This window comes from Condylura cristata, unplaced genomic scaffold, assembly GCF_000260355.1.
Source record: "Condylura cristata isolate star-nosed mole 26May11 unplaced genomic scaffold, ConCri1.0 scaffold00015, whole genome shotgun sequence".
Taxonomy (NCBI): domain Eukaryota; kingdom Metazoa; phylum Chordata; class Mammalia; order Eulipotyphla; family Talpidae; genus Condylura; species Condylura cristata.
This window is the reverse complement of record NW_004567116.1, coordinates 28365638-28375352: the sequence shown is the minus strand read 5'-3', so window position 1 is coordinate 28375352 and position 9715 is coordinate 28365638. Positions and strand designations below refer to the sequence as shown.

The 9715-nt window shown below is 37.3% G+C and overlaps 1 protein-coding gene across 3 annotated transcripts in view; it reads right to left on the bottom strand.

The window, feature by feature from the left end:
* The window catches only part of SOX6 (SRY (sex determining region Y)-box 6), a 424758-nt gene that overhangs the window by 2492 nt on the left and 412551 nt on the right, over positions 1-9715 (bottom strand). For all 3 annotated transcript variants that reach the window (XM_004683015.1, XM_004683014.1, XM_004683016.2), the window contains one exon: positions 9399-9615. In XM_004683015.1, coding sequence (XP_004683072.1) covers positions 9399-9615 — 217 coding nt within the window. The remainder of the gene's footprint in view (positions 1-9398; positions 9616-9715) is intronic.

Genomic DNA, 9715 nt, shown 5'->3' with positions numbered 1-9715 from the left:
ATATAAAAGCTAGGATAAGGGAAGTACTGGACAGTCCATATAAAAGCTAGGATAAGGGAAGTACTGGACAGTCCTTCCATCTGTTATTTTTCATAGGTTCAGATCAGTCATCTCTTAAAAGATTTTTATGGACCCTATACATCATCACTGAAACTTTCTATTCACCTAAGCCTAGCAGGAAAATACCCTATGAAGAAATAGGTTAGTTCTGAACTTCTCTTTGATATACCCAGAAGGAGACTAATTTTCTCATAAAGTCTTGCTCCTGGTAGAGGAGAAATGATAGAGGCGACCTTCAATCTCTGTGATATACCTGCCCTTGCTGTCTTTCACTCACAGGAGGCATAATAGTTATTCCTTAAACTTTGACTAATTTATACTATCATGGGTACAACCTCATTCAATTAACATGACAAACTCATGAGATATTATTAGTCCCATTTTTTTTAGATAAAGAACACACGGCCTTGCATTCAATAACCAGTAGAGCCAGAATTTGGACCTTGGTCGCCTGACTAGAATTCCCTCACTCTTTCCTTTATAGATATTTAATACAGATACACCATGCTCACTGTATCTCATAAAAATTCCTAATCTATAGATAATATCAGCATCCAGTTGACACCAAGCATCTGATAATTGAACCACTTTCTATGATGCTCATGTTGAGCTTTGGATTGCCTGAGGGAAGATGATAGCGGGATCCAACTCGATGCATAAAAACATAGAACACTGGTTTCCCTCTCAGAGAATCAAATTCTGAAAATAGTACATTGTTTGTTTCCTAAGTTTTGGGCAAATTGACACAATTAAATTTCATGCTAAACTCTCCAAAGCAGTAATGACCAATTAATTTTCTTTACTAAATCTGAAAAATTGCAATAAATATATTTTTAGCTTGATCACATAATGAATGTATAGTATTACTGCAATATTGACCCATTTTACAGATTTCCCAGTTTGATGAGCTAATCTATACCATAAACTCTACATTTCATACACAGACTATCACAGGTTACTCTTTTTCACAAAGAATAGACGGCTGTTTTGCCTTATTTTTTCAATCACAATGTACATGTACAAAGCTACTGAATTGAGCTCCTGTAATGTGCTGAGGATTATGCTTAGAGGCTCTCACAGTATCTCTTTAAACTTCACAATATGACTCAGAGGTAATATTATTTCCTTTCCCTCCTTTTATAAATGAATTAGCCAGGTGGGGTTCAGAGAATTAAAGCTGTTTGTCCAAGGCCATATAAGTACCATAGTTAGCAGCTGAAGCCTTATGTCAAAATTCTTTACTAGAAATCAAGACTGAGAAGAAAGGAACGTTTACACTGGCAGAAAAAAAAAAAAAAAACACTTAGCAAATTTCAAACAGAGTCAATCTCTTCTATACCAGGCTTCACATGTTCAATAGTATTTATATATTAGGATGCTAATGAAATTCTGGACCACAAAATATTTATGTGACTTGCTTTCTAGAGTAAGAGACATGATATTCAAAAGCCTGCTACTACTGGGTGGTGGAGGAATACCAGATCCGGTCATCCACTGACATCTGCATACTGTCTGGTCACACCCATACCCTGTGATACCTTAAAGGTTTTTGCTCCTGGTTACCTTTGCTCTCCCTCCGACATTACTCTGTCATAATTCCTGATGACTCACTATGCGCACAGATGGTCTCTCCAATACCTTGTTATCCCAGTTATTTCACTGGTGATCAGCCTCCTCCTGATTGTAGTTGCTAGATCTGATGTCATACAACAGACCTTGTGATTTCCGACTGTATTCCCTCCTAATCAAAATTTTAAATATCCTCTTAATTACATCTTATCTTTTATTTTCCTCTTTTGTACCCCAGTTTATCAACTTTCTACTCCTGAGGACCTACAATTCCTTGAGCCTTTCACCAACTTTCATCTCCCTACCCAGTGCAAATTCTGTGCTTAATCACTCCCCTGCCAATACTTTGCACTCTCTTACAGACAAAGTTCTCTCTGCACTCTCTGAATACTCCCGCACAGCTGATCTTGGCTGCTGGAAACACACTGCTATGCTCACCAGTTTCTAAATTTATAAGCAAGACATTCAAATCAGCCTCTGCTGCTGTTCCATCATCATACGGCACTTTTTCCTACCCATTCCTTATACTTTCCTACAGTTATTTCATAATTTTTCAACTTTTCTCAAAAGTCCAACCTTCTCCACCACCTCCTCACTTCATGGGAAAATTGGACATAATCAGAAAGAACTTTTGCATACTCCCTTTAGCATCTTTACCCCACTAGCTCTCCCTGCACCTTCCTTTGCTGGCCTTCCTGTATTTTGGGTTCATTAACAATGCAATAAAGGATGGCCACCTCCTTTGTGTGTGAAATCTATTTCTCATGATTTCTAAGGATATCTCTTCTCTAGCAATTGTCTCCCTGACCTGCATTATCAACTTTTCCTCTTTCCTGGATTATGGCCAGTAGCACATAATATGTCATAATGTCTCCTTCTTTAAAAGTAAAAATCAACAACAACAAAAACATCAGAATCCCTCCACTTCTTGATTACATGCCCATTCAGTTATTGTTCCATTTCTCTGATCTCCTTTAAAGCAAAGCTGTTTGAAAGATTGTTTATTATCACTGTCTCCATTTATCCTACTCATTTTTCTTACACACACTTCAATCATTTGCAATACTCCACTGAAAGATAATTTGTAAAGGTCGCTAGTGATCTCCACATTGTTTAAACTAAAAGTCACTTCCATGGCCTATGCCATAAGCACAATTTTATAAATTTGATCACTTTCTCCAGGTTAAAACCCTTTATCCACTTGACTTTTCTAGCATTCTTTTCTCTCATTAGCAGCTCTTTCTAATTGCCTTTGCTATCCCCTCCCCATCTCTCTGACATCTAAACAATGAAGTGCCCAAAAATCAGTCCTGGTATCTAAATTAATTCCTTTCATCATCATTTGCAATTCTGTGACTTGAAATACTATTTATGTGCTGACAACTCTCTAATTCATATCTCCACACAAATTTATTTAATTTGGATATCAATATAATATCTCAGTATTTGATGTATTTGTTAGATACAAAAAACTGAACTAATCATTCTCCTATATGTCTGCTCCCCCATGGTCTTTTAGATCTTTGTTAGTAATTACTCCATCTTTGTGGTTGCTCAAACCAAACCCTTGGAACTGCATTTCTCACAAATCCTATACTGAATCCATCGGCAAGTCCTAGTGGTTCTCATTCAGGAGTATATCCAGGATACCTCCATTTCCTGCCACCTCCACACTTGATCCAAGCCACCATCACCTCTACTCTGGGTTACTGTCAGAGCCTCCCTCCTTACTTCATGCAATGCCATCTTCTGATAATTATTAACATAGAAAACAGTGATTCTTTTAAAACCTAAGTCAATCAGAACATTCTTTTTCTTGTGACCTTGCATACTTTCCATCTCAGAATCAAATTCAATGTCTTTACAAATGGCCTATCAGTTTTTCCACAGTTGGGCTCCCTGTTACCCCTCTGGTATCTGTTACTTTTCTCATCTGCTCACTGTTTTTGTCACTGAGGACTCATTATATCTTGAGCAAGCTAAGCGCAACCTCACCTCAACATCTCTGTTGTTGCTATTTATTTCTCTTGAATCCTTCCCCTAGATGTCTGCAGGGTTTGTTTCCTCAGTAGCTAAAGTCTTTGGCCAAGTGGTATCTTCTCCATGAAGTTTTCTATGGCCACTGTGTTTGTTAAAAATTGAGCCCTATCCTCTAAAACTCCCTATCCTTCTTCCTTTTACTTCACATAGTAAGTTTTCAAAGGCACTTATCACTGCTTGTTATTTAATTATCCATTAAACAGTTTGACTTCCCTCACTAGAATGTAGCCCTCATTAGGAAAGGGATTTTCCACTGATATGCCCTACAATATACAATGCCTAGAACACAAGAGGCACTCAAAACAAACATGTTGAGTACAATGAATGGATGAATGAATGAACAAACTAATGAGAAAGAGGGAAAACAAATGAAAAGGCAGGGTCATTTATTTTAGTTAAGAAAAGACACAATGCGATTGGACATATGGGGAGAGAGATGGTGGAGAAAGTATGTGAGTATAACCAGTGATTGTCTTTGTAGATAAGGGAGAGACCAGAGAAGCAATCTAACAATGCAGCAGAGAAAGGCAGATATGACATAATTAAGAAAAGCACACTTTTGAACATTAAGAGATGCTTCCCAAAGCAACAAGCTCCCTTGGAAAATGGTGGACTTACTAGCCCTAGAAAGGCTGAGCAGAACCTCGAAAGGACTCGTGGAACAGCTTGAAGTCTCTGACTTCTGAGGTGCCTTCTAAGTTGCCATTGTTTCTGCAGATGCAACATCATGACCTAGCTGTCACACTGATCTTGTTATCTCATTGTCATTATCAACATAAAAAGAAAGTTTAAAAAATTCCGTGAGCATTGCTAATTAGAGGTGAAGAAGCCTGTTTTTCAAGGGTTTGCAAAATACTGTCCTATCTTACTTTACTGCTGCTAGGAAAAAACCGTAGACTATCCTCTTTCTTTATTATGGAATATTTTTGTTTACCTTCATTTTGCTCATTCTCTCCTTCATGCTAAATTAAGCATCTTTACCCCTACTTTCCACCAGCCTGACCCTATCCAAATCTTAAGTCTCCATCTTGAGGGTGTTCTATGTGTGCCCCTAATGTGTGCCATTCCTCCTCTGAGTTTTACTTGCTCTTTCCTCTGAGTGAGAGAAAAAATAAAAATTAATACTTCATTATACTTTATGTGTGGCACTATGCAATGTATTTTCTCTCTGTGTGTATAACAAACTACTATTTGCTAATCTATTCATGTATGTGTCTGCTTTGGCTACCGCAGTCTCTGAAACTCATTGTGTATATAGAATTAATGCTTCATGCACTGTACTAACTTAGTACAGTGCCAGACACATAACTGGTTTCAAGTAGATCCTTACCAATTGACTGACTAATCAATTAACAAAATGGAAAATCCTGCCAGCGGGCTCCAGCTTTGTCCATCGGAAATTACTTCCCTAAAAAGCATTTTTCCTTCCTTTACAGATCAATTGCAAAGTCAAAATTCAAACACTGCAGATTTCACAAATAGGAATAGCTGGCAGGCTATCAGGCTTTACACATAATGAATGTGCACATCAAAACAAAAGTTGTAGCTGTTTGTAAAAGTATACGCATACGGCTGATATGGGAAGAGAGGGCTAAAAACCTTTCCTCTTCCCAGTCCAAGGAGATTTTGCACTCAGCCCAGGAGAGTCCTGCATTGTTGCAGCCTTCTGAATCATTGAGATATTGTTATAGGATAGCCCAGCTTTGCCAACTGCAAAGAAACTACCTAGTTATGCTGGCAAAACCCTCTTGCTTGCTAATCTTCAGGATCTTTACAGGATCCAGAAGTAAAGGCAACAAAGTCTGTTTCATGAAGAGATAAGCTTATATGTTACACAACACTGTAGTTGATATTACAGGAAGGAATGTAAGTACTAGGGATCTTTTTCTATTACTTATTAGAGATTTGAATTCAGCTTTCTCTACAGGAAAATGATAATGAACGTGTGGCTAGTCTGTGCCAGTCGTAAGTATCTTCTAAGTTTCACTTAATTTCTTTAGTGATTAAGAGCAAAATGACAATGTTGAAATGATTATAGCGTAAGGGAGTAAAATATAATTCTTCATTATATTGAATATATACTCAGTACACAGTATCATAGCATTATTTATCCAGAACAATCATATCTGCTCTAATTTGGGGCAAACTATGTGCCAGACACTATTCTAAACACTTTAGATATATATAAATTATTCAGTTTTCAGAAGAATCTCATGTTATAGTTATTGTCATCTCCACTCTACATGTGAGGAAATTGAGGTACAATGAGTCTAAATAGGTTTCTCAAAGGCGATTGGAGAGTTCAGAAGAATAAATAGAGTTATTCATTGGAAGTAGATCTAGTTCTGAGCCAGGAACAGTCTGGCTGCAGAACTGATGTCCTTAACCACTATACCATATAGCCTCTAAACAATTTGTCATCTCTAATTGAGAGGTATGTATCATGGTGAAAAGCACATATGTTTCACATTCACATAAGCCTGGCTTAAATCTCAGCTCTGCAATTTGCTAGCTGTGTGGCCTTGAACAAATTATTTAACATCTCTGAACATTGTGTTTTGCAGTCCTATAGGGAATATGACACCACTAATAAATCTGTTATATTTGCAATAATTGGTATAATTCATCAACATAGTACATAGCATATAGTCAGTATTCAATAACTTACCATTACTATTATTATTAAAAAGTAGGTCAAATTTAATATTTTATAATAGCTTAAGAATTTTCTATTGGTTCACAGGTAAATTACTGAATAAGTGTCAAATAAATGGAAGTCTAGTTAATCAGAGTTCTTTGGAAAGCCATCAGTGTAACTCTATGTACTCTAAGGAGTATCATTTCAGCATTAATAGCACTTTTATCAGGATTATTACAAAATTCTGTCAATTGAAGGGGTTAAATCTGAGATAAGAGCTAGCCTTACTCCATTTTATGTTATTGATAAATTCATTTCGTAAGTTAAATAGAAAAAAAAACCCTAACTCACTGTACTTCAAGCTGTATTGTCAGTAAAATTCATCACAATGCTAAGCGATATAAGTAATTTTATTGGCTTGAAGGTTATGCAGGTCTTTTCAAGATCAGCTATAAAAATTGATCTCACCCCATTCCCTTCAAAAAGTCAATAGCAATCTTTGGATTTCTTTTTGTTTTTTCCTTGTAACAACCTCACATGTAATGAAGATCAATTTCCAAAGATGAACTCTGGGGAGTTAATAATCTATCAGCTACAACTACTTAGAAAGAAAATAATACAAATCTTTAAGTGGAAAAATACTTGGCTTTAAGAAGCAAGGATTACCAAAGCTGGGCTGAGGAAAATACTCAGCACTGAATATTAATGAGTAGAACATTCTAGCCATTGTCTATATGCCTGTAACCTTACCCCACAGTCTAAAATGATCTTTCCATAAAAAGTATTCCTATACCATCAGGAACATGACCCTTAGTTTCTAGGTTTCAATGTCCTGTGCTCCCAAACACGACAACCAAAGACCTTATATTCTTTAGGTTCTAATGATTCTTGTGACCGTGCCAGAATAGGGAGATGAGACACATTTGGAGGTCATGTGGTGAAGACAATTCCAAGACATCTGGCAAAATGGAGAGAGAGACCAAGATGTGAGCTTTCATTCTTCTCACCTTTTAGCAGTCAGAGGAACTCTTGAAGTGACAAATTTTTTGTCTCACTTAATGGATGTGGTTTGTAGATTTAAAACACCTAGTTTATAAGTACACATGCTCTTAAACTGCTTTAGATTTTTTGTTAAATAGGTATTGTTATAAGGTGTATTTTGATACAGAACTGTTTCAATGGACTCTGGTGAAGGGACTAATTTCAGTAGAATTATGCATCTTACATTTTCAAATAAATATCACAGCACTAACAGTCTTCCAGATAGCAGGAAAGAGAGCTACTAGCCTCACAAGATACACTAGGAATCACGAAAGATATTAAATGGAGACTTTAAAATCTATGTTCAAAAGATTATATATAGTCTTGGAGCTATACTAACAGGATTAGAAGACACTTATCACATGAGTTTAAATTTGTATATTGTTACTTAGAACTATACTTCCTAGAGTAAATTGGTATTTGTATTAATCCTCTAATTAGCATGTGAATAGCCTAATTACAATACATTATACTTTTAGTGTTAAAACCATTACTTGTAAGAATGCAAACATTAATAATGCGAAAGGATTTGATGATCCTGTTTTGGTAGGTATTCACCTGTTAATATATTGGGATGCCCAAATAACAAGGTGGGTTAAGCCTCTCTTTACCTTGAAAAAGAGTGCTGCAGTGTAAAGAAATCCATTGATTACCCAGTATGATATAAAATATAGTTTGCCGTGATAGTAAATCCATAGTTAATAGTAAGGATGCTGAAAGGAATTCACTTAAATTGACATCCTACTAAGCATTTTAGAAAATGCTTTTAAAAACATTGCCTGGGTGAGTCCTCTCAACAACTGTATAACTTCCGTTATTCATCTCACTTCACCCATGAGGAAAGAGGCTTAGAGAGAAGTTAAATAATGCGTCCAGTAGGTAGCAGTCAATGTTTGAACCTCGCAGTGAAATGCCAGAGCTCATTCTCCTGCTCAGAGGACTAGTGATTATAGAGACTCATGACCCCCAACTGCTTTCATCAGCCTTTAAAAATTTTCTTAATTTTTCTATCTACTACTCCAAATTAATTTTATGTTTTTAAACACATGCTTTCGAAATTAACTTTGTTTCATAAAGCTATTTTTGGGGGAATCCTTAAAAATAAATAGCCCTTTCTTCAAATAGTCTTTTTTCTTCACCTCTAGGAGAATTTTCTTCTTTCCCTGGCCTGCCATACACTTCAATTCTCCTTCCAGCTAGCTGTGAATGCAGCTTCCTTTTTATCTATTTTACTTCTCTCTCTCAAGCCCTTTCCCAAGTATCTTCCCAATCGGATTCCAGCTGCTTCGTGCCTCATTCTTCCATAATGGTCCTCTAGTTTGCCACCCCCTGTGCCTCTAAGTCTGGGTGTGCTGGAATCTACAGGCATCTGCATCCCCACTTATCCTGACTACTGTGGTTGCAAGGGGCCCCTTTTGAATGCAGACAGCTAGTCAGCCAAGTCGAAATTTATACCAGAAATCTATTACCTAATTTTTAAACAAAATGACATGAAATCAGACTTGAAGATATCAAAAACATGTCTAGTTTCTGAGTTAAGCAAGAAAATCCACATTGTTACTGCTTCCACCACAGAATAATTTACTGCAACAGGAGTTCTGGATCTTATGCCAAAAATGAGGTCCTCTAACCAATGTCAAGGCCAATTATCTTGTGGTAGATCCCACAACAAAAGCAGACTATTGTGATTAGAGTCAGAAGCACCACCCAGAGAAACTGGAAAGCTTCTGGGGATTTCTTAAGGTTAGTTTTTACGTTTTTTTCTCCCTGTGTGTCTGTTTAAATAAACTACCAGAAACTTAGTGTGTGGGCACTGAACATCTTAGATTTGTCTAAGAGACAATGAAAGGGATGATGCATTGGGAGTGCTGCACGTTTGCTTTGCTTTGTGCTTGTGACATTACAAAGATGGTTACTGCCAGGCCCCTTCAGTGTATCACCACCTCCTCCCTTTCTGATTCTCTCCTTTCCAGACACTTTGCCCTGTAGCTATCCTGTGCTTCCTTACTTGGAAGAGAAAGCCCAGGTGGCTAAATTAAGGAACACTTACCCCACAGTAAAGAACTGCCTCATCTCCTGTCTTCGAGACCTCATCAGTTGTTTATACTCCCCAATCCGGAGCTTTTTGCCATCAACAATGCAGGTGCGTTTCGGTCGAGGTTTGTATTTATAGTTTGGGTACTTCTCTAAGTGGATCTTGCTTAGCCGGGCCTGTTCTTCGTAATAAGGTTGTTTCTCTTGGTTGGACATAGATTTCCAGCGAGACCCTAGACATAAAAATAGCCTTCAGTACCCCAGTGGTCAAGGCAACGTTTTCCTGACAGCACGAGATGTGTCCTTCCCACTGCCTCATCCCCTTCAGGCTTA